This window comes from Aethalodelphis obliquidens, unplaced genomic scaffold (genome assembly GCF_003676395.1).
Source record: "Aethalodelphis obliquidens isolate GAN/ISIS:26980383/991018 unplaced genomic scaffold, ASM367639v1 scaffold55, whole genome shotgun sequence".
Lineage (NCBI taxonomy): Eukaryota > Metazoa > Chordata > Mammalia > Artiodactyla > Delphinidae > Aethalodelphis > Aethalodelphis obliquidens.
In genome coordinates this window covers 1,441,662-1,466,865 of record NW_020837999.1, presented here as the reverse complement: position 1 = coordinate 1,466,865, position 25,204 = coordinate 1,441,662, and the positions used below count along the sequence as shown (strand labels likewise).

The 25,204-nt window shown below is 36.8% G+C and overlaps 2 protein-coding genes across 5 annotated transcripts in view; both read right to left on the bottom strand.

The window, feature by feature from the left end:
- Positions 1-2,862: 2,862 nt before the first annotated feature.
- Positions 2,863-25,204, bottom strand: part of LOC113609141 (torsin-1A-interacting protein 2-like) — a 38,406-nt gene continuing 16,064 nt past the window's right edge. For 3 of the 4 annotated variants that reach the window (XM_027086172.1, XM_027086174.1, XM_027086171.1), the window contains exons 2-5: positions 9,580-9,758; positions 7,077-7,592; positions 4,779-4,880; positions 2,863-3,739 (exon numbers count right to left, since the gene is read on the bottom strand). In XM_027086172.1, coding sequence (XP_026941973.1) covers positions 2,979-3,739; positions 4,779-4,880; positions 7,077-7,592; positions 9,580-9,613 — 1,413 coding nt within the window. In that variant the 5' untranslated portion in view covers positions 9,614-9,758 and the 3' untranslated portion in view covers positions 2,863-2,978. Of the gene's footprint in view, positions 3,740-4,778; positions 4,881-7,076; positions 7,593-9,579; positions 9,759-24,825; positions 24,929-25,204 lie in introns of those variants that run through there. The other variant, XM_027086170.1, reaches the window with a different exon arrangement.
- TOR1AIP2 (torsin 1A interacting protein 2) lies at positions 22,414-24,831 on the bottom strand. The gene has a single exon (XM_027086175.1). It carries the CDS (start codon positions 24,330-24,332, stop codon positions 23,937-23,939), a length of 396 nt encoding a protein of 131 aa, XP_026941976.1. The 5' UTR covers positions 24,333-24,831; the 3' UTR covers positions 22,414-23,936.

Genomic DNA, 25,204 nt, shown 5'->3' with positions numbered 1-25,204 from the left:
TAATCAGCTATAATGATTATATCTTCTGCTTAACATTACTTTTTGAAGTACTAGACACCTGACTATGCTGCATAGAAACTGGTCAGATGTATGCAAATATAGTCCCAGAGAAGATCATCTTGCTGAATTAGTATCACTTTTACATGCTGAATTTGTTATATTTTATCATCAATGCTCCTTATGTTTCCTGTATAAAACAAACAAAAACTGTGAAAGGGTCAAAACCACCTCAGCTGCTAACACTGTTCAGCTGTGTCATTACCTGGAGGATGGTGGGTCACAGGCCTGCTGAACCTTACCACATAAGCTTGGCAGCTTTCAAATGAAATATATTTAAATTACTTTATTGATTTAAAAATTAGAAGTAGAAACAACAGCATTGCTTGGTAGCTAACTGGGAAACCTAAAATTTACCCCACAGGGGAAAAAACTCAAGTCGAGAGACAGTTTATAATTCTACCAGTTGGTTCTAGAACTCTGGTATCACTCAAGAAGTGATTTATATTAATATATAACATAATTAGAGTTGTTCTATGATAATAATTAAATGGTGATGTTTGGGTATCATATATCGTATCAAATGCCCACAAGTCATTGTTCTAAGTCAAACAAGCAAACTATCTATTATAGTAATGAAAGATGAACTACTAGACACACAAAAGAAAATTTAGAAACTTGAAAAATGTAAAAAAAATAGGTACAATTGAATAGAAATTAACCTAAGGGTACATTAGATAATAGATTTTATTTGTACATTTAAAAAATATAAAGTTTTATGCTTTAAGAATAATCATTTTATTCATGAGGACACAGAGCTAATATACTGCTTCTTTTAAAAATGATTTTTGAAATAGTGGACAGAAAACTGACAACAGTTTCAGTTGATTGCACTTATACATGGAAGGAGACATGTTTTTTTAACAAAGGCTGAACAGTAAAAAAAAAATTGTGACATTTGGAAATATTTTCTAAATTATACTGAAAGGAAATGATGAAAAACCATATTCAACTGAATGACGAAACCATCTTTATCTCAGCTGTGATCTGAGTCACTGACAGATTAGATGTGCACACTTCATACTGGTTCTTTATAAATCTGAGGTAGCACAGGTCAGCAGGCACCAGTTCTACAAGGCACCAATGGTTTTGTGTGATGTAATGCTAGCATCTGAGATCCAGAAATATCAAAAAATATTGAATATGGCATATAGATTTTTCTTCAATTTCCACTGATTTTAAATTGGATTGATATTATATTCACTATGCTTTAACTTTTTGTTCAGGAAGGTCTCTCCTCAAATCTAGCGGAAGAGTCCTTCACAAAGTCCCAAATGAAAACAGTTCCTTTAGGTACGGCCTTACGTTCAATTGAGCACAATGTCAGGTCTTGGTTAGAACATATCTGTTTTTCCTGTGACAAACACTTTCAAATAGATTCTTCCCCCCATGTCTTTATGCTCTCTGTTTAGGCATCAACAAAGACCCCTATATCTTCTTACTGTTTCCGAAAATCCTTCCATAATTTAGTCACATGACTTCAGAGGCCAAAACCTAACTGAAATATTCCAGGTTCATGGTGATAGTTCCTAGGTATGCCATGTAATGGGACAAATCCTTCATTAGGTCAAGATCATTTTACTAAAGTTCTGCCTTCGGGGTTGAGATGCAAATCAACAATCACTGTCTCCATAAACATCTTTCTCAAGCTTTCTTACAATCACAGAACATGGTCCAACAATTAATACTAGCTGTTAAAACCTCTTAGAATCTATCTACCATTTCCACTTCCTCTCACTAAGTATAGCATCTCTTGCATTTTTCTAATTGTTAACCTAATCATACTTCTAACTAGCTGGCCAAGAAATGAACTGCATTAGATAAACGTTCCATCACTGTATAATAAGTAAACAGTATGGTAAAGTTATGCTAATGTACCTATATAAAAATCTATGATTCAACTGGTTATTAAAATCTGTTCTGCTTAAAGCACTCAAACTCTCATTGTAGACAATTATAAAATTCCATTCAGGGGAGACAGAAATGATAACAGAGATTAACCAAAAGCATAGAAATATGCTAGTAAATACTAGTTTATACATTCTGCTATTCATCTGTAAGTCTTCATTCTTCATAAATAGCATGTCTCTTGATAAACCTGTATTTTATTTTCAACCTACTCATGAGTTTTAATATTTTCATTTTTTTCCTATCTTCCAAGATGCTTTTTCACTTAATCAGTGATTTTCAAACTTCATTATTAGTGGAACTCTTTATTCCAATTAAATCCAATTAAATCTTACGGGGGGAGCCCAATATATAAAATGGGAAAAAGAAGAACTTCTTTGATACAAAGGGGAGGGGTGCCAGTAGACAGCCTGAAAACCACTGCTGTAAATCATTCAAGAAAATTGAAGCGAAGACACAGCCAATTGGAATTTCTTCATTTGCAGTGATTATAAACAATTCCTCCATTGTTTTCAATTTTTAAGAACACTTCTTGAGCACAGCTGCTTTTCCCTCAGAGCTCATTAACGGAACAAAAACACAGTGCCTTACATATAGTATTTAGGTAAATAAGTATTTGAATTCTTATTTCCTTTTTCATACTATTCAAAAGTGCAAAAAAGCATAAGATGTAATCCCACAACTAGGTTATTAAAATGAATTTTAAAAATATTTAACATGTGATAGAAATTTTTTTTTAATTTTCAGTTTTATAATTGTAATTGCTTTAATCTGAGTCCAAATACTATCCAAAAGGCAAGGAAAAAAAGTCAGGTCAACTTTTAGCTTTGTCAAGCTTAGATTAGAAAGATTTTACAAAAAGTAAAAAATGAAAATTTCTTTTCTCAAATAAGCTAATTTGTGCTTTCCAGGCTATTTCCTCACATTCGTCAACCTCCTTCCATATAAATGGAAGGCTTTTAAACTGACTTTTTAATAAACCCATGCTGAACATAACCAACTCTGTGCTTAGCTTATAGAAAGCAGCCCTGTTCTTCTATGCTCCTCACTGGCTGGACAGGCAGCACCAGGTGGGAAATACGGCTCCACAGTCCACTCAGTTTGTCTGAATCCATGTGGCGGAAGGAGCTGGGAGTGTTAGAGTTGGTAAACCTCGCCCAAAGTAAATCTCGCACTTTCTCTTCAGTTTCCCTTGGGCTGACACTTGCTTCTAATGTTTCCTCCTCCAGTAGGATGGTCAGGACCAGGGCCACATCTTTAAAGGCAGCGTTCTCATGGTCACAATACTTGTAGAAGATCAAGGTGGAGCCTGCAGGAAGGGATTCAAAGCGGTGGACCACAGCAGCCTTCTGGCCCTTCTCAAATCCAGAGCTCAGCTTCTTGTCAACTGACTCCTTGACCTTATCACTGTCCTGAAAGGTTTTTCCAGCTCCATCAATCTGAATGGCAGAGACTTTCTGGGCAGATGTGTAGGCATCCGCAACGTGGTGGCTGAGGCACTTCAGGGTCTCTCTTCCCTCTTGAGCTGCTGTAAATATGATGGTGGCTGGCTCAGTGGGGTGTGAAGCATTGAGGTGCTTCTGGAGAAACTTACGTCCTCTCTGCCACAGAAAGGAACTCTGGCCTGGAAATTTATCCTTCAAATGGCTGAAATGAACCAAGAAGGCCTCCAAAGCTGGATTTTTGGGCACTTGCTGGGCCGGACAGGAATAATAGCTACTAACAGAACTTAGCAAAACAAGAATCAGAACCAGGAAGCCAAGAAAGATGGAGCCTATCAGAGAAACAGAAAATAAAAGACAAAATTAGAATGTGAGTCAGAAGTAAAGCCTGTGGTAAACTGAAAAAAGGCAGATACGCTGTCAGATTTTACTGGCCTGTGGTGAGTTTCTTTTGCCTAAGTCCTTTAAACTTTCAGCTGTTGAAATCTACTGGAAATACTTTTTCTTTAATTTCTTAAGAAGAAATTTGAAGGTAACAACATCTTTGTTAAAAGGTAAAATCTAAGTTTATATGTTTTTTGCTATAGCTACTGATGTGATTTAGAAATGAACTATCAGTATATTCTTCTACCATCTCAAAAGTATCTACTACCTACCTGTAGATAGGCCATTTTTTCCTAAACAGTCAAAATGTAAAAATGCCATTTGAGAAGTTAATAGTTTCTTTTTCATTGAAAAGACAGCTTTAACAGGGAACTATATTCTTTTTTTTTTTTTTTTTGCGGTACGCGGGCCTCTCACTGTTGTGGACTCTCCCGTTGCGGAGCACAGGCTCCGGATGCGCAGGCTCAGCAGCCATGGCTCACGGGCCCAGCCGCCCTGTGGCATGTGGGATCTTCCAGGATCTTCCCGGACCGGGGCACGAACCCGTGTCCCCTGCATGGGCAGGCGGACTCTTAACCACTGCGCCACCAGGGAAGCCCTATTCATATATCTTATAATAGCCTATAATGGAAAATAATCTGAAAAAAATATACATATGTAACTGAATCACTTTGCTGTCCACCTGAAACTAACACAATACTGTAATCAACTTTACTTCAATTAAAAAAAGAACAGTTTTAGTTTCTTGTTTATGAAAAGCCCTTCCTCAGGTGGGAATTCCCATTTTGTTAAGGATGGCAAAATATTGGCTGCCACCCCTAAGGGAAAAATCCCCAGAACTCTATTGCTCTATTCTAATATTACTATCAAACATTAAAAAAAAATATTAAAACAATGTTAAAACTATTTAAATCTGCTAGTTTTCTAGGTACTTCTCTGAGAATTTCTTAATGTGAATCACTACAGTAAGACTAGTTTTGTTCTTACCATAGCTCCGAAAATCCTTTTTATTAATCTTCCTTATGGTATCCTGTACATTCTCCTTGTTTCCTTCCAATTTTTGTGTTTCTTGTTGATGTCTCTCAACCTCTGGGGAAAAAAAAAAAAAAAGGAACATTATTTTTAGACAGTACACTAATGAGAGTGTGTATACCTTTATACCTCTTACCGAAGCAAAGAATTACCTGACAGGATTTCCATACTTTATAAAATTTTGTTTTATACAAAGCTAACTTCCTGTCTTTTCCTTACGGCTCACCATTACCTTTGTTCTACTTAGAATAAAATGAAATGCTGTGAAATTCACTTCAGGATAGTGTTGCTACACCCACAATCCTTCACTGGCTCTTACATCAAGGACAAAGAAACAAGCATCCTAATATTGCAGCCAAACGTATCTAACATGTGATTTAAGAAGGGATTTAAGAAATAATGTACACAAGACTCAACATCACAGGGCAATGATGCTCTAATTCCAGTGTTCACATCTCAAAAGGCTCCTGAAGACCCCCTAATATACTAATAACAGAGACATTAAGTTTAGAGACAGGAGAGATTACTGTACAGTAATAGCTTACCTTTGCAAAATAGCTTACAAAAGCAAGCTTGAAACTTAGTGAACGAGGTATACAAAGCAAGGAATACAAGGTTAAGAAAAGTTATGAACTATATAAAAATGTAGGTGTGGGGTGAGACACCAATCATAAAATGTGTGGGTGAAAAGGAGGGCGGTATTTTGTAGACTCTGAGCTAAGTCACTCTAGAGTCTAGATGTGTGCTTGACCCCAGCCAAGTACCTCATATAACAATGAAAGCTGACTACTGCCCATAACCCTTACTGGAGAAATAACTCAAATAACATACTCTATTAACATAAAGAAGTAGAGTCATCCTCACCTATAAACGATAGTTCATTTAGTTATATCACACCAAAACACGGGTTTTTAAAATATCATGTCACAGAATTTAAGGACTGAAAGGATCTTTAATGATCACCTACTGTAGCCCCCTACTTCACCTATTGTGACAAAAGGTCCAGGGATGTTAAGGGCTTTGCCCAAGGTCACATAAAGAGACATGGCCAAGCTGAGATTAGAATGAGGTTCCTCATTTCCTAGATTAGCTCATTCCATTATATTATGTTACTTCCCACACATAAACTGCATTTTTAAAACAGTATTTTCTTCCTCTACTCAGTGACCCTGCATACCGGTGAAAGTCTGATGGCAGATAGTGGTCCATACAAATCATATCCATTCATTCACTTAACAAATATTCATAAAGTCACTTCTCTGTGCCAAGTGCCACAGAAACACAGTAAATGAGAGAGACATAGCCCTTGCCTTCCCTGAAGTTACAGACTATTCTAATATTAACTAATGAAACATATATTTGAGACCAGACATTGACTTATGGTGAAACATGGAATTGTAGCCCTTAGTCAAGTCCCTGATGAACAGAATGTCTTATATTTCTTTGCTCTGGCAAATAGGCATTTCAGACTGAGCTTTCAGAGTACTTATAAAATACAAATCCACACAGTCCAAATCCATAAAATCACAGAAGGTAAAAAAAGCTGGAAGAGACCAGCTGGATAGCATCTTGTCCTACTTCTTCAGTCTGCAAATAGGAAACTGAAGTACCAGGAAGTTGAGAGATGCCTAAGTTCACCCAAGTTAGGAAGTGGTAGGGCCACAACTAGAATCCACATCTCTTGAGTTCCCGTGTAAAGACCTTGCACATTCCAACTATTATCTTTGTAAGGAATGATACGATGCTGTTCTCCTTAATATACAAGTGGGGAAAATCAGGTATAGAAAAATTAATCTGCTTAAAGTCCTATAAAACTGAAAGATGACTGAGTTAAGGGTCCTATACCACTGATGTTGGTTTTTAAATATACCTATCTCTTGATTTATGTAGCATTTAGTTTCCCCCAAAGTAAAAGATTTTAAAAAGTGAAAGTGAAGATATGCTCATTAGAAATAAAGAAAAAGCCAGAGGTAAATTTTTTAAAAGTCATGCCTTTAAAAAAAATCATACTGGATTAATACAGACAGCAAATAAATAAAAACCGTTAAAAAATGCAGCTTATGTGTGGGAAGCAACTTAATGTAGTGGAATGAGCTAGTTTAGGATATGAGAAACCTCATTCTAATCTCAAGTCAGTTATATCTCTTTATGTGACTTTGGGCAAGGTGCAAAGGCCTTAATCCTATGAAGGAAAGAGAAGTTCTCTGAAAAGAACAGTAGTACAAAACAGGACAAGCTCAGGGGTTCTCTCACCTGGTGCCGGCAGTCGCTTCCTCAGTGTGTCCTGGCTCTCCAGCCCTGCACTGGAATGCCCAGGACTCTGGGTATCCTGAGGGTCAAGGACAGGTGGCTCCTGCAAAGCTCCGGGTCTGTCGCTCACATGCTCAGGGAGGGCTGCAGAGCTGCTCACTAAGTGTGCGTCTGTTCTTCCCACCTTGTCACTTGGAGAACAGTTGGGTTCTGGATCCAAGAGGTCTTCACCCAGACTTTCTGAAGGGAGCGGATGCCCTTGTTCTCCACCCTGGAAACTCTGGCTGTTCTCACCTTCTGTATCCTTTGGATATTTCCTATCATCTGTTTCATCTGGACTTTCTGATTGATCATCTGTATCTGTACTTCCTGGACCAACTGATGCTACCTCTTGGTGGTCTTTGTTAAGACCAGAGGCAGGGTTTGGGGTCTGAGCTTCTTCAGTGGGACTTGCTGTCACTGTAGTCTCCTGTGCCTGACAATTTATTGATGGATCATTTTCCAAATCCTTTTGAGGGTCTATTGAGATAAAAATTTGTAATTTTTATTTAAAAAATTTCCCTATATTTTTGTATTTTAACAAGGTCCCTGATTAATAAAAATATTTATATAGATTTTTATGGCTTATGAGGCACTCTTCCTAAACATTACTTCTCTTGATTTTCACTAAAGGTGACTGATTAAACAAATTCACTATCATGTTAATCTAACAAGTAATATGAATGTAAAACTATTTTGAATGACAAACCAATTTTTGGTAGTATTAAATACATCCTCTTCCCTAATGAAATAACAGACCTAGGCAATAATCATCAACAGCAACTAAAACCATTATGCAAAAGGATAATGAGGAATTTTATGAACGAGATGAATGAGACTGACAACTGCTGAACCCACTGATCAATCTTAACACCACAAAAAGAAGGAAAACCAGACATTACTATAACCTCCCGAATTCAATGCAATAGGAAGTACACCATACCACTTATGAAGTATTCTTGCCAAACTGAATCTGAATCTGATCAAGCTTCTAGAGCTAACTACCAGTTTCCAAGAAACACAGGGATAGAGGGATACATTAAATTATGCCTCAGGAATGTAATCAGCAAAACCCATAATGAGGGAAATTCTAAGGGACAAAAGACTTTGTTTATTTAATAACAGCAGGAAATAAAAATAAATGGCAAGAAAAAAAAAGGAGTAACCTATTGATTAAGAGGTACTTGAATACATCAACAATGTGTGGACCACACTGTTTAGATTCACTGTCCTGCAAACCAGTTGTTAAAGAAATATTTATGATATAATCAGAAAACTTTGAACACCAGATATTTGATGAGACTCAGGAATTATTGTTCATCTTCTATTTATGATAAAGGTATTGTGATAGTGTTTTTACAAAGAAATCCTTATCATTTAGAGATAAGTTTCAAGTATTTATGGCTAAAATTATGTGACACCTAGAATTTGCTTCAGCTCAATGATATGGGGGTAAGGAGAAGTAAGGGAGTATAAATGAAACCACATTAGCCATATGTTGACAGCAGATGAAGCTGTTTGATGGGTACATGAGATTCATTTCCTCTCTCTACTTTTATATGTTTGAAATTTTCCATAATAAAGCTTAAAAAAAAAAGAGCAACCAAAAAGATGTATCAATCAAATGCAGTATGTGGCCCAAATGTAAAGAAAAAAGAATTTAAAAACCCAACAGTGAAGAAAAAAAAAATTATGAGACAATGGGGGAAATGTGAATACTGGCTGTATATATGATGACAGCATGGAATAACTACTAATTTATTTTTTAGGTGTGATAATGCTATTTTGGTTCTTTTTTTTAGTTTTTAAATCTATCTTTAAGAGATGTAAACTGAAGTATTGACAAATAAAATGATATAATGTCTTGGGTTTGCATTTAACTATTCCAAGGCAGGCAGCAAGAGTACTATTAGGTAGGTAAAAGTTGAAGTTAGATTTTGAGTACATGGGACTTCATTATACTGTTCTACTTTCATATATTTAAAAATATCCTTAATAAAATATTTAAATATACCCTTCTCTTCTGAAAAACCTACTTCATATTTTGCCTATTTTATATCATATATATATATAGACACATACACGTAAGTAGGATGAAGAATTTAAATTTCATCTTTCCTTATAACTGAAAGATCCCCCTCTAAATATATAGCATATAGCTTACCTGATTTTTAAAAATGTAACTCTAAAGATCTGTCTACCATCTTTTTTTAAGATGCATTGTAATTTTTCCAATACTATAGGTTCCTACTATGGGAGTCTCTAAAATATAACTCTTTTCATAATTAGGGTCTGGTATTATGGTAAAATTCAGTAAATATCAAAGAATAGGAATCATAACAAATTAAGCAATTAAGTTAATTTCTTTTTTACTTCCAAACTTCAGTTTTAGTCACCAGAGACTTTTTCTCTAGCACAGCCCTAGTTTCCTACAGCACAAACCTAGTGTTGTACAAACTAGTCTTACCCTCTGGAGGATCCCTAAGTCCTCTGTCAGTCATGTTTGCGTTTTATCTCTTCAGACTTTGGGATACTTTTTGTTAGTGTCTGGTTTTCCTTGTGCAGATGTCTTGTTTTCTTCTTGTCCCAAGTCCCAACAGGCTCATGCTTCCCGTGGACCCAGGAAACAAGGCATATATACAGTGACTAAAATAAAATGAAAAAAATTAAATGACTTTTTTATTCATACCTGGGAGAAATGCCAATTTCAGCTTTATTTACTAAATCTGTTTAGTTTGAGTAATATTTCCTCTCTGAAACTTTTCTAGTGAAGAGAAAGTGTTTTCTGTCTTTCATGAGGATCATATTCCAAATCCTAGACTACACACTGAAGAAAAGCTTCAGATTATTAACCTTGTATAGATGCCATAGCCTTCTAATACATTCCAATGTGTCTGGAAGGATGTAAAAAGTAAGACCAAGTGACCAGAATCTTGAAGAGAACATCTTTGAAACTGAAATGAAAAGTAATTCTAAGAGTAAAAATTGAAATGAAAAGTAATTCTACGAGTAAAAATTTAAGTCACTGTTGATTAATCACTGCAGATTTCCTTTATGTCTTCAATTTCTGTCCCATATAAATTTCTCAGAGTTTGCCTATCAGAAGCTTTCACTTATCATTAACAAGTAACAATGCACACGGGCTACCTACAAACTAAGATGGCTGTCTTGGTGTTAGGAAGAGGAAATACACATTTTGTGTTTAGTCACTGCCTTCTTAGTGGTTTTCACACAGTATTCTTTTGTAAAATATGGAGACAGGTATCTCTTTATACAATGCCCTTCTATACAGTGCTCAAAGAAGACTAAATATAAATGATTATGATCTTAAGACATTGTGTTTACTCTATAGTCTTTAATTAAATGTTTCTGTAAGAAAAAACAAAAAAAAATGATTATGAGCTGTATATAAAAGGAATAAAAATCAGAAGCAATTTATAAGCAATAAAAACTTAATCATGTCATTTTATAGTTAAATCTTATTTTTTGTCAAAAACCATACCACTCAAAGTTACTTAACCTTCGCTATCTATAAAAATGATTAAGGATTGCTATGATGACTAAATATAAAAATATGTGTGAAAGAGCTTTGTAAAGTGCTACATTTTTTGGATAGCCTAGTTGAGAAGTTAGTCAACTAGCCTTTTTTGTGTCCTCCTCACAACACTCTTTTATAAAATCTAATTTTACAAGTTAAAAAATTTAATCCCAAATGCCTAGCACAGATCTTAGTATACAGCAAGAACCCCATATTTTAATTTAAAAGAATATGAATAAGTGAATGAATGCTTGAATGTACGAATAGAGTGGTGTCAACTATAAACTGAATGTGAAGGGAGGGGTTAAAAACAGGCCTCCTTTCTGCTGGTGTGAACACTTAGAAACAAGTCTCAGATTTGGAGGGTTCCTTGTCACCCTTTTATCTGCTTCAGACTCCTGGGACTAGGCTTATACATCTCCTTTTCATTACCATCATATGTTGCAATGAGGGTTACCTCCTATCCTATTTTGTGATAGAAAATAAAAAGTCCCCAATCCTTTAAAAATAAAGTCCGGTTACAAAAATTTTAGAAAGCGAAGATGCTATTCACAATAACTGTAAGGTACCTCATGATAAAAACTAAAAGGTACCTAGTAATAAATCTAACAACACATATGCAAGAATTTTAGAGTAGGGTGAAGTTTATGGTATGTAAATTATACCTCAATAAACTTTTAAGAAAAGAACTTTTAGGGAGAAAAGTATAAAACTTTACTGAAGGACATAAAAAGGACCTAAATAGAGAAATACATATAGACAGTAAGACTCAAAGCCATTTAATGCCACTTCTTTCCAAATTAATCTATAAATTCATTGCAATTTGAAACAAAATCTTGAGACAATTTTTTTATTGTTATATGTTTCTTATGGAATGAACAAGTTGACCCTAAAATTCACAAAGAGCAGTAAAGGATTGAGAAGAGTCAAGATAATTCTGAAGAAAGAAAAAAGAATTTTGAAGAAGGGGGGATATTTTTACCAGATATATCAAGACGTTAAAAACAATAGGGCATTGGTGTAAGAAGACACAGATTACACAGAATAGAGAGACAAGAAATATATGCATACATAAATAAAGGAAATTGAGTGACAAAAGAAAAAGAATGGATCAGTGAATAAATAGTTTTGGGACAAATGACTTTTCAAATGGGAAAAAAATTAGATTTCTACCTCCACAAAAATAAATTGCAGATAAGAGACCTAAATGTAAAGAGCAAAACTTTGAAATTTTTGGATGAAAGCATGGAATACCTTTATAATCTCAAGGTTTTCTTGATCAAGATATAAAATATACAAACCATAAGGGGAACTTTGACAAATGTGATGACGTTAAAAATGTTAATCTCTAGACAAATCATCAAAATCATGGTTAAAAAATTCACTGACTATAAAGATATCAGCGACACATATAATCATTAAGAGATTAATATCTAGAATACATAAAGACTACTGCAAATCAGTAAGAGACAAATAATGCTATTTTAAAAGCAGTGGGCAAAAGAGATGAACAAGCAGTTAAATAAAGAGGACATCTAAAAGTCTACTGAATTGGTAAGAAACTTAGTCAAGGAAATGCAAAATGAATTAATGATGAGATACCATTTCACAACCACCAGATTGGCAAAAATTTTTAAATCAGGCAATACCAAGTGTTGGTGAGGATTTGGAGATACAGAGATCTTTACTGGCAATGAAGTAAACTGTTATAGCTTTGGAGAGCAATATGGCAATACCTAGTTAAGACACACACACACATTCTATAAATCGGCAATTCTTTTAGACATATACCTTAGAGAAACTTTTCCTCAAGTGCCCAATGATGTTTGTAGCAGCATTGTTTAAAATGAGGAAAAATGAGAAAATCTTAAATGTCCATAAATAAGGAAGTGGAATTTTTAAATTGTAGTATATTCTTTCTTTTTTTTTTTTTTGTGGTACACGGGCCTCTCACTGTTGTGACCTCTCCCGTTGTGGAGCACAGGCTCTGGAGGCGCAGGCTCAGTGGCCATGGCTCACAGGCCCAGCCGCTCCGCGGCATGTGGGATCTTCCCAGACCGGGGCACGAACCTGTGTCCCCTGCATTGGCAGGTGGACTCTCAACCACTGCGCCACCAGGGAAGCCCATTGTAGTATATTCTTAAAACATAATATTGTATATAAATTAATGAGTTAGATATCAAAAATTTATAAAGGTACAATATTAAAGCATTTATATAAAATTTAATAAACATAATAATATATAGAGTGATTCAAAAATAATTGAACAAGCAACTATATGCTAATAAAATGGACAACCTGGAAAAAATGGACAATTTCTTAGAAATGCACAACCTTCCGAGACTGAACCAGAAAGAAATAGAAAATATGAACAGACCAATCACAAGCACTGAAATTGAAACTGTGATTAAAAATCTTCTAACAAACAAAAGCCCAGGACCAGATGGCTTCATAGGAGAATTCTATCAAACATTTAGAGAAGAGCTAACAATCTATCCTTCTCAAACTCTTCCAAAATATAGCAGAGGGAGGAACACTCCCAAACTCATTCTATGAGGCCACCATCAGATACCAAAACCAGACAAAGATGTCACAAAGAAAGAAAACTACAGGCCAATATCACTGATGAACATAGATGCAAAAATCCTCTACAGAATACTAGCAAACAGAATCCAACAGCACATTAAAAGGATCATACACCATGATCAAGTGGGGTTTATCCCAGGAATGCAAGGATTCTTCAATATACACAAATCAATCAATGTGATACACCATATTAACCAATTGAAGGAGAAAAACAATATGATCATCTCAATCAATGAAGAGAAAGCTTTCAACAAAATTCAACACCCATTTATGATAAAAACCCTCCAGAAAGTAGGCATAGAGGGAACTTTCCTCAACATAATAAAGGCCATATATGACAAACCCACAGCCAACATCGTCCTCAATGGTGAAAAACTGAAACCATTTCCACTAAGATCAGGAAGAAGACAAGGTTGCCCACTCTCACCAGTCTTATTCAACATAGTTTTGGAAGTTTTAGCCACAGCAATCAGAGAGTAAAAAGAAATAAAAGGAATCCAAATTGGAAAAGAAGTAAAACTGTCACTGTTTGCAGATGACATACTATACATAGAGAATCCTAAAGATGCTACTAGAAAACTACTAGAGCTAATCAATGAATTTGGTAAAGTAGCAGGATACAAAATACACAGAAAGCTCTGGCATTCCTATATACTAATGATGAAAAATCTGAAAGTGAAATTAAGAAAACACTCCCATTTACCACTGCAACAAAAAGAATAAAATATCTAGGAATAAACCTACCCAAGGAGACAAAAGACCTGTATGCAGAAACTTATAAGACACTGATGAAAGAAATTAAAGATGATACAAACAGATGGAGAGATATACCATGTTCTTGGATTGGAAGAATCAACACTGTGAAAATGACCCTACTAACCAAAGCAATCTACAGATTCAATGCAATCCCTATCAAACCACCACTGGCATTTTTCACAGAACTAGAACAAAAAATTTCACAATTTGTATGGAAAGACAGAAGACCCCGAATAGCCAAAGCAATCTTGAGAAAGAAAAACGGAGCTGGAGGAATCAGGCTCCCTGACTTCAGACTATACTACAAAGCTACAGTAATCAAGACAGTATGGTACTGGCACAAAAACAGAAAGATAGATCAATGGAACAGGATAGAAAGCCCAGAGATAAACCCATCCACATATGGTCACCTTATCTTTGATAAAGGAGGCAAGAATATAAAGTGGAGAAAAGACAGCCTCTTCAATAAGTGGTGCTGGGAAAACTGGACAGCTACATGTAAAAGAATGAAATTAGAACACTCCCTAACACCATACACAAAACTAAACTCAAAATGGATTAAAGACTTAAATGTAAGGCCAGACACTATCAAACTCTTAGAGGAAAACACAGGCAGAACACTCTGACATAAATCACACAAGATCCTTTTTGACCCACCTCCTAGAGAAATGGAAATAAAAACAAAAATAAACAAATGGGACCTAATGAAACTTCAAAGCTTTTGCACAGCAAAGGAAACCATAAACAAGACGAAAAGACAACCCTCAGAATGGGAGAAAATATTTGCAAATGAAGCAACTGACAAAGGATTAATTTCCAAAATTTACAAGCAGCTCACGCAGCTCAATATCAAAAAAACAAACAACCCAATCCAAAAATGGGCAGAAGATCTAAATAGACATTTCTCCAAAGGAGATATACAGATTGCCAACAAACACATGAAAGGATGCTCAACATCATTAATCATTAGAGAAATGCAAATCAAAACTACAATGAGATTTCATCTCACACCAGTCAGAATGGCCATCATCAAAACATCTACAAACAATAAATGCTGGAGAGGGTGTGGAGAAAAGGGAACCCTCTTGCCCTGTTGGTGGGAATGTAAGTTGATACAGCCACTATGGAGAACAGTATGGAGGTTCCTTAAACTAAAAATAGAACTACCATATGACCATGACACAGCAACCCCACTACTGGGCATATACCCTGAGAAAACCATAATTCAAAAAGAGTCATGTACCAAAATGTTCATTGCAGCTCTCTTTACAATAGCCAGGACATGGAAGCAACCTAAGTGTCCATCAACAGATGAATGGATAAAGAAGATGTGGCACATATATACAATAGAATATTACTCAGCCATAAAAAGAAACAAAATTGAATTATTTGTAGTGAGGTGGATGGACCTAGAGTCTGTCATACAGAGTGAAGTCAGAAAAAGAAAAACAAATACCATATGCTAACACATATATATGGAATCTAAAAAAAAAAAAAAATGTTCACGAAGAACCTAGGGGCAAGATGGGAATAAAGACACAGACCTACTAGAGAATGGACTTGAGGATACAGGGAGAGGGAATGGTAAGCTGGGACAAAGTGAGAGAGTGGCATGGACGTATATACACTACCAAACGTAAAACAGATAGCTAGTGGGAAGCAGCCGCATAGCACAGGGAGATCAGCTCAGTACTTTATGACCACCTAGAAGGGTAGGATAGCGAGGGTGGGAGGGAGGGAGATGCAAGAGGGAAGAGATGTGGGGATATATGTATATGTATAACTGATTCACTTTGTTATAAGGCAGAAACTAACACACCATTGTAAAGCCATTATACTGCAATAAAGATGTTAAAACAAATTGAACGAATGAAAAAAAAATGAACCAACTACTGATACATACCATAACATGGATGAATCTAAAAAGTGTGATGAGCGAAAAAAGCCACACACAAGATTATATGCCAAATGATTCCATTTATATGAAGTTCTAGAATTGCCAATGGTCTGCAGTGATGGAAAACAGATCAGAGGTTCCTAGGGGAAGGACTACTGACTGGAAAAGGGCATGAGAAAACCTTCTGGAGTAATGAAAGTGCTTCATATTTTTATTGAGGTAGTGTTTGTCATCAAACTTAAAATCTGTACATTTTATTGCATGTAGAATATCCTCAAAAAACTTTTTTTCAAATAACAACTGAATGCTTTAAAAAACATATTACTTGGAAACGGGGTTGTGGTCAATAAGCAGTCTGCAAAGAAATCATGAGAGATATTTCAATAATCTTACAAATGTTCAATATACACCTTTCTTGTCACAAGGCACACATCATTCCTATAGCCCATTTCACTCAGACCCTTTGTAACATCGTTGTTCATAGCCAAAACGTAGTCCCTCGAGGCTACAAGGAAGAAGTGGTACAAACACAGAGGTTCTTGACACATCCTCACAAAAAGTCACATGGTGGGGTATCTGGGAGATCTGGAGGCCACTATTCCAGAGGCAGGTCAATCTTTTCAACAGTGTCCAATCAATACCAGGAAATGTATACATTAGGAATCTCTGGACTGTGTAATAGAAGTGAGGCAGAGCCTCATGCTGATGGAAAATAGGCATGTTGGAGACTTTCTGCAGCTGTAGGAAAAACCACTCCATAAGAATGTCCAAAAAAAAATACCTTTGATGGTATCTTTTGCAAAAAGGAACTGATGAAGTGAATCCCTTTCAAGTTCAATTGTGAAATGTTGGTTTTCAGTGCCCCATTTATGGAGGTTATGATTCATTTTTCCACTTAAAGAAAACAGCCTTATCACTGGTAGTTATCTCCACTTCCCTGTGACCCTGAAATCTGCACCAAAACTTATGGTTTTGCTTTAACTGTCTCCATGAGGGCGTGAACCAGGTTAAAGTAGTAAGGCTGCATTCTCCATAACTGGAGAAAATCAACAGGTAGTAGGCTGAGGGATGCCTACTATTTTGAAATCCTGAGACCTCCCTGAAGAGGGACACAAATTTGCCTCAGTGCCTCTTCTTCTGTTGTGGCTACCCTGTGCTCTGTCTTTAAGATGCACCTTTTCTGCTCCATCTCAATGTACCAGTGGTAATGTTTTGTCAGCCTGGTAGGTGTTCATTGTCTGGTATATGGAATGACCTTTGCACTGCAGTAATACAACCAAGTTTAGCAGACTCCAACACATAAAATTAAATGTTGTAAGGTTATCTCTACAGATTGATGCATAATACATGTTTATATATGAATGTTACTGAGTAATAAAATTTTGAAAGTGTTCAACTATTTTATTGCTCTGTACATTGTTTAAATAAACACATGAACAGAAAGGATATATGCTTGCTTCTATGGAGGAAAGGACAGGAATAGGATGAGAACAAGAATCGGTTTCAACTGTACCTGTAAAGCCTCTAAAAAAAAGAAAAAAAAGGTATATGTGGCAAAATGTTAGCACATTTTATCTATTTTTTCAAATTGAAGTATAGTTGATTTACAGTTGTGTTAATTTCTGTAGAGCAAAGTGATTTGTTATACATATATATACATTCTTTTTTATATTCTTTTCCATTATAGTTTATCACAGGATATTGAATATAGTCCCCTGTATTATACAGTAGGACCTCGTTGTTTATCCATTCTGTATATAATAGTTTGCGTCTGCTAACCCCAAACTTCCACTCCACCCCTCCCTCCACCTTCCCTCCCCCTTGGCAACCACAAGTCTGTTCTCTATGTCTATGAGTCTTTGTTTCATACATAAGTTCATTTGTGTCATATTTTAGATTCCACATATAAGTGATATTATATGGTATTTGTCTTTCTTTTTCTGACTTACTTCACTTAGTATGATAATCTCTAGTTCCATCCATGTTGCTGCAAATGGCATTATTTCATTCTTTTTTATGGCTGAGCAGTATTCTGTTGTATATAGGTACACCTTCTTTATCCATCTGTCAATGGACATTTAGGTTGTTTCCATGTCGTGGCTATTGTGAACAGTGCTGCTATGAACATAGGGGTGCATGTATCTTTTTGTTTTTGCAATGCCATGCACCTTGCAGGATCTTAGTTCCCCGACCAGGGATTGAACCTGGGCCCTTGGCAGTGAAAGCATGGAGTCCTAACCACTGGACCGCCATGGAATTCCCTATCTTTTTGAATTATAGTCTTGTCTGGGTATATGCCCTGGAGTGGGATTGCTGGACCATATGGTAATTCTTTTTCGGTTTTCTGATGAACCTCCATACTGTTTTCCATAGTGGCTGCACAAACTTACATTCCCACCAACAATGTAGGAGGGTTCCCTTTTCTTCACACCCTCTCCAGCATTTGTTAAAATTTGTACACTTTTTTTTTTTTTTGCGGTACGCGGGCCTCTCACTGTTGTGGCCTCTCCCGTTGCGGAGCACAGGCTCTGGACGCGCAGGCTCAGCGGCCACGGCTCACGGGCCCAGCCGCTCCGCGGCACGTGGGATCTTCCTGGTCCGGGGCACGAACCCGTAGTCCCCTGCATCGGCAGGCGGACTCTCAACCACTGCGCCACTGTACACTTTTTAATGATGGCCATTCTGACTGGTGTAAGGTGGTGCCTCATTGTAGTTTTGATTTGCATTTGTCGAATAATTAGTGATGTTGAGCAGCTTTTCATGTGCTTCTTGGCCATCTACATGTCTTCTTTGGAGAAATGCCTATTTAGGTCTTCTGCCCATTTTTCAATTGAGTTTTTTTTTTTGTTGTTGAGTTGTATGAGCTGTTTGTATATTCTGCAAATTAAGCCCTTGTCAGTCGCATCATTTGCAAATATTTTCTCCCAGTCTGTAGGTTGTCTTTTCGTTTTGTTTATGGTTTCTTTTGCTGTGCAAAAGCTTATAGATTTAATTAGGTCCCATTTGTTTATTTTTGTTTTAATTTCTATTGCCTTGGGAGACTGACCTAAGAAAACACTGGTATGATTTATGTCAGAATGTTTTGCTTATGTTCTCTTCTAGGAGTTTTATGGTGTCATGTCTTATGTTTAAGGCTTTAAGCCATTTTGAGTTTATTTTTCTGTATGGTATGAGGGTGTGTCCTAACTTTGTTGATTTACATGCGGCTGTCCAACTTTTCCAACACCACTTGCTGAAGAGACTGTCTTTTTCCCATTGTATATTCTTGCCTCCTTTGTTGAAGACTGACCATAGGTGTGTGGGTTTATTTCTGGGCTCTCTATTCTGTTCCATTGATCCATATATGTTTTTGTGCCAATGCCATGCCATTTTGATTACTGTAGCTTTGTAGTATCATCTGAAGTCTGGGAGGCTTATGCCTTCTACTTTTCCCTTTTTCCTCAGGATTGCTTTGGCAATTCTGGGTCTTTTATGGTTCCATATAAATTTTAGGATTGTTTGTTCTATTTCTGTGAAAAATGTCATGCGTAATTTGGTAGGGATCGCATTAAATCTGTAGATTGCTTTGGGTAGTATGTCCATGTTAACAATATTAATTTTTCCAATCCAAGAGCATGGGATATATTTCCTAAGTTAATGTATTTTAGACCTGGGTACATAGGTGAATGATTTCCTGCACTTTTCTATATGATTGATGTTAATATATTTTTTAAATGAGTAATCAAATAAAATATATTAGCTTCTGTGAGGAAAAGTAAAAATCAAAAGAAAAGGCCTGTGGTATGATAAATTGGGAGATTGGGTTGACATATATACACTAATATGTATAAAATGGATAACTAATAAGAACCTGCTGTATAAAAAAATAAATAAGATAAAATTCAAAAGAAAAAAAAAAAAAGGAAAGGCCTGTAATGGTAACTCTGAGCCCACACACAATGAACTTATGTTACAGAGGCACACTTCAACCACAGCCTCCTATACATTTTGTCATATCCAGTTGAGAAGAGGTAGGACAAAGAAAAGCTACCCATGAGAACAAAATCAGAGCTGGGAGAGCAGTAGGACCTCACCCAACCTACTCCATCTTGGAAACCTCAATCTTATGATGTATGGACTATTAATATTCCTTCTATTTTACAGATAAGGAAACTGAGATATAGAGATGTTAAGAATCTTACCCAAGAACACACACTAGTAAAAAAAAATATATATGTATCATAAACATACTATAAGGCATCCTGATTCTATATTTGAATTGTGACTCTAGCACATATGACCTGGGTAAATTTGCACATATTCTTCAACTCTTCTCAAATTGCTTATTTTGGTGTTGTGAAAGTCTCAAGTGATATAATAAATCATGTAGCAACTACATCTACCACAATTATGATTATAAATGGGCCTAAAAAATGTGACAATGATTTGCCTTGGGTCATTCATCCCACCAGGCCTCTTAATCTTTACATCTAAGACCATTTAACATACATAATTACAGGATCGACCTCAGTCCCAAGATTAATCTTGTTCTTCACCAGGAAGGATTTAAGAAGTTTTTAATAATTCAGCATCAAGTTCTAACAATTGGCTTTAATCCCTGTTCTAAAACTAAGACTCTACCTTATCCCTAGTTCTAACTTCTGCCTCATTCTCTTATACCCTTCCTAGTCCTAAAGACGTACTACATGCCATATGATTGACATATGTTATCACATTTAAACCTCACAACAGTATGAGGTAGGTATTACTACATAACCTATTTCACAGATGAAGAAACTGGATACAGAAAGGTTAAAATGCCCAAGGTCATTTAATAGTGCCAGAATCAGAAGACAAACCTAGGTCAGCTGGCTCCAAAGCTATTATTTTTCCTCTATAACAAGTAGTTTTCAAGCTGTGTTCCCAAGCTTCCATGGAGACTCAAGGGCTGCCAGAGGAGACTGAAGAGATAGAAGGGTTATGGCTCAACTCACTTTTACAGATATCTGTATTCTGCTGATTGCCACATACACTTTGGATGTCATGGAATTCTTTCTTGCATGCCTGTCTGCCTGGGCTACCTTCTCCTACAACTTAGAGATGAATCTTAACTTAGTCACGTACAACTCAAGACAGACTCTGCTTTAGTAGGTACTTTCCAGTTGCCCCAGCACAGTTTCCATTAAACTTCCACTCCTATGTCTGCATTAAAATAACAGAGAGTAGTTCTAGAAGTCTAGAAATGGCCACCATTACGTGTAAGTAATTATCAACTCTCCTACAGTACAGAAGTATAGATTAATATGGCTCATATAATCCAAAACAGTGAATCAATTGTCATGAGAATTTTAAGAATACACTTATACTTTAAAATTCATTATTCATAACTATGAAGTAGAGTATTTTAGAATAATCTGCAATATTTTAAGCCAAGTAAAGTCATACTTAAAAAAGACCGAAGCTGAAAAGCTACAAAGCTTTCTAAATTTTTTCCCTTGCTCAATTTTATGAACTCTACCCCATGATGTTAGTTCTGAGAGCTGACCATATATCAGGTATGTAATGATAATCGTGTATGAAGGCAAAGTACCCTTCTTAATGTAATATTAAAATTAGTATTTTTGATTCCTTTCTCTTGCCTATATACTCACATACCTTATAATGACAACACACAGAACTGTTTTTGAGGAGGGCTACAATAGAGCCCTCCTCACAGTTGAGAAAAATGACTGAGTTACAACCTGAAATATCAGCAGTGACCTTCACTCTGATGTGAAACCTCTTTATATGTCACCGGCAAAGTACAATAACTATCACTACCTTACAGTATTATGAATACTCAGTTCCTATTCTTTTTTTTTTTTTGCGATACGCGGGCCTCTCACTGTTGTGGCCTCTCCCATTGCGGAGCACAGGCTCCGGACGCGCAGGCCCAGCGGCCATGGCTCACGGGCCCAGCCGCTCCGCGGCATGTGGGATCTTCGCGGACCGGGGCACAAACCCGTGTCCCCTGCATTGGCAGGCGGACCCTCAACCACTGCGCCACCAGGGAATCCCTCATTTCCTATTCTTTTAAGCCGGATAACTAAATACCCTGGATATGCTGCTATGGTATTTCTCAAAGTATAGTTCATAGAGTACCTGCATAAGAATCTCCTGAGGCACTATTTGTAAAATGTAGCTACCTGGGCCCCACAAGCAATCTAAGGAATAAAAATTTCTGTAAGATCGGAAAATTTGCATTTCTGACAAGCTCACCCAGGCACTGATTTGAAAACCAATTGTATAAATCCATTTAATATGTCCTTACTATTTAAGAATGAGATTTGTTAAAACAAAGACCCTTTCTCTATTTTGCTGATATTTAAAATTGCACACATGTAGTGCTTTTTGGTATGTGTCTGAAAAAGTTTAGGAGACAATAATATTGATCATAACACCACACTCAAAAGCAATACCTCAAAGTAAATTTTCACTTTTTAGAAAGAGCTTTAGGATAGTGTAGTTCTTAACCAATGGTAAATGATAAACTAATTAGTCTTCACTCAATTTAGCAGTCCACACAGTTTATTCAGCAATAGAACAGAAGAGAACTTCCATCATGACAGACATAAGGCAGATACAGGGCAGATCTCTGGGGTACATTCTTTAAGCAGACTAACAAGTGACTTTTTAACATGTGGCAGGCATGATTTGTTGCATACAAACAGCCATTTATTCCTTACTTCTTCCTTCCTAAAAGAGCCCTGATTTTATTAGGGGAGACAATGTGTCCTACCCAGGCAGTGCAACTCCATTCCCCTCTGCCAGGTTTCCCAGGCTCCTTTGTGAATCAAGGATGTAAGAAAAAATCTGTGAGGGACTTTTGAGAAAGATCTTCTTCCCAAATAAAAGACACAGACTTGAAAGGAGAAAGCTTTTTGCTCCTTACTTCCAGCCTTTGATTGGGACTGAAATGTCTGGAGCAGCAACAAGCTACATTGTACTCGGTGAGAACTATGAAGACAAAAAGCCAATATGCTAAAGATCCCAGAGGGGAAAGATAGCAAGAACCTGGGGCCTTGAGAACATTGTTGAGTTGCTACACAAGCACTGGATTATCTAGAATCTTAAGTGGAATTTTTAAATTGTTCAGTGGCCTCTGAGATGTTTTCTAAGTTTCTTAACCTGAACTCTAGTTTCATGATTCTTATGAACAAGTGAAGGCCAGAATGAGGCCAATGTCAGGTAAGACCTTCTTAGTTCTAAGAAAAATGCTTCCCCTAAACTGTTCATAATATATATGCAGTCAAGCTGGGTAACTCCTTTCTTCACCTATCTCCTAGGACAGGTACTTTTCCATTGCCAGGGGAGGACATTCTAAGTTCAGTCACCACAAAGACAGGATAGTCCTTGCTTATGTAGAGCCAAGGAGGTGTAGACAGAGGCATTTCTGCATGTTTTTATTGTCACCTATATAGGTGCTGCCTGACTGAATGTGATTCCTCTGACAGTGACCAGTTATGGATAACGTCATAGCCACACTGAGGATGAGCTAAATAGAGCCAATGATGAATAAATGGTTATATATGAATAAATTTTATATATATATATAATTATCACTGATTAATATTTAAGAGGTGGAATTTAGAACAATATAGTTTATTATTAAAATGTCTAGTTGTTTTACTGGAATAATCTAGAATTCAGCTACAAGGATGCTTTCCCAGAAAAGTTTTCACTAGAATATAATGAAAGTACACACAGTATGGGGCTTCTCCTCCAGGACTACCATGTCATAATAACGTCAATAATTAGGCTGTGGAGATTTTTAGGAGTAAGCTAATTCCAAAACATAGGAAATATGGATTAGTCAGGTTCTAGATGAACAATCTGGCTTGGAATACTGATTAAATTCATGCTGAAGAAGAGATGCACAGACCCTGGAAGCAGATCCAACAACAATTTAAGCAGTTTCCCAGAGTAGTGACAGTCTGGATCAGATATAGAAAGGAGTCATTTTTCCATCTTCCTTGGGCTACTAGTACAAAACCCTCTAGAGTCTCCATGATTTTGACTGTTTCAGAAGTTATTTGCTTTGGCCAAGTTTTTTGTTCAAGGTTTTATCTGTTCTGGTCAGGATTAACTGTAATGCAGGGTTAAAACCAGCAACTCTAGAGTCATGTATCCTTTTCCTAACCAGTGGAGGACCCAGAAGAAATGGGTGGCAAGCTTTTTCAAAGGTCCACCTGGTAAGATTTTGGGGAGCCCACTCAAGTGGGAAAGACCAAGGAAGAACAAGGCTTCTATTAGCAGGATTATCAGGATAACACTCAGGGCAATAATCAGCTCTGTTAATACGGTCTAAGAATACTTGGTAACATTCATTCTCAACCAGTTCAGTTTGGTACAACCAATGGCCTAGTTCTAAACTAGGGAACCATTGCTGTCCACAGTCAGGGCAATGTGAATTATCTGAGAACATTGGGACCTAGAGAGACAACACAGAAAGCAATGTAACTGTAAGAGGCAACAATGATAAAGAGAGACACCCAAACAACCAGTCCTATTACAGGTTTGGTTTAGCACTTTCTCAGTCCAACCACCATTACTTGGAGAGGGTAAAATGTGGCTTGCACCTCCGTGCAGTTCTTCAAGATTTCGTTGTCTATTTTTCACTCACTTGCAACCCAGTCTCTGAACTCAGGGACTGATCCAGTCTATGTTATCAGTCACTTACTAACAGCACAGATCTCAGAATAGCTCCTTTAAATCCCAGCTTCTCAAGAAAAGATAGGGTTCTAGTCTAAGTTAATTATTTTTTCTTGTGTGTTATCAGCTGGTGGTATCATGCAGAGGCATCTGGCTTACTCTGCTTTGCTGGTAAGTTATTATGTCTGCTTGGTGAAACAGAGGAGCTGACAGGTCCAATGGGTCTTTGGTGGGCGCTGGCACTCTTGCCGTTGTAATACACGTACCCAAGTCTTAAGGCCTTGGCACTTTATAGCGATGTAGAGGGGTCAGGAAAACCTGGCAGAGTCCTCTTGAGCGTGGATCCAATGAAGTCTTTCTTGGGAGGACCTTAATCAGGACCCAGTCACAGGGAAGTAGCTGCTGTTGCGTTGGTTGAAGGGTCTGGGAATGCTTCACATACCTGTAAATAATAAAACTTCAGACGACTCATGTGGGCTTTGAGTTGCTCACAATATTATTAGAAACATGCATTTGGATGAGAATTGTCTCATGGGTTTCCCCATAACAACTTCATATGGGTTCAAACCAATTTATCTGTTGGGAGTTATTCTTATGCTTGATTGGGCAACAAGGAGGATTTTGGTTCATTTAAGGTTTGTATTA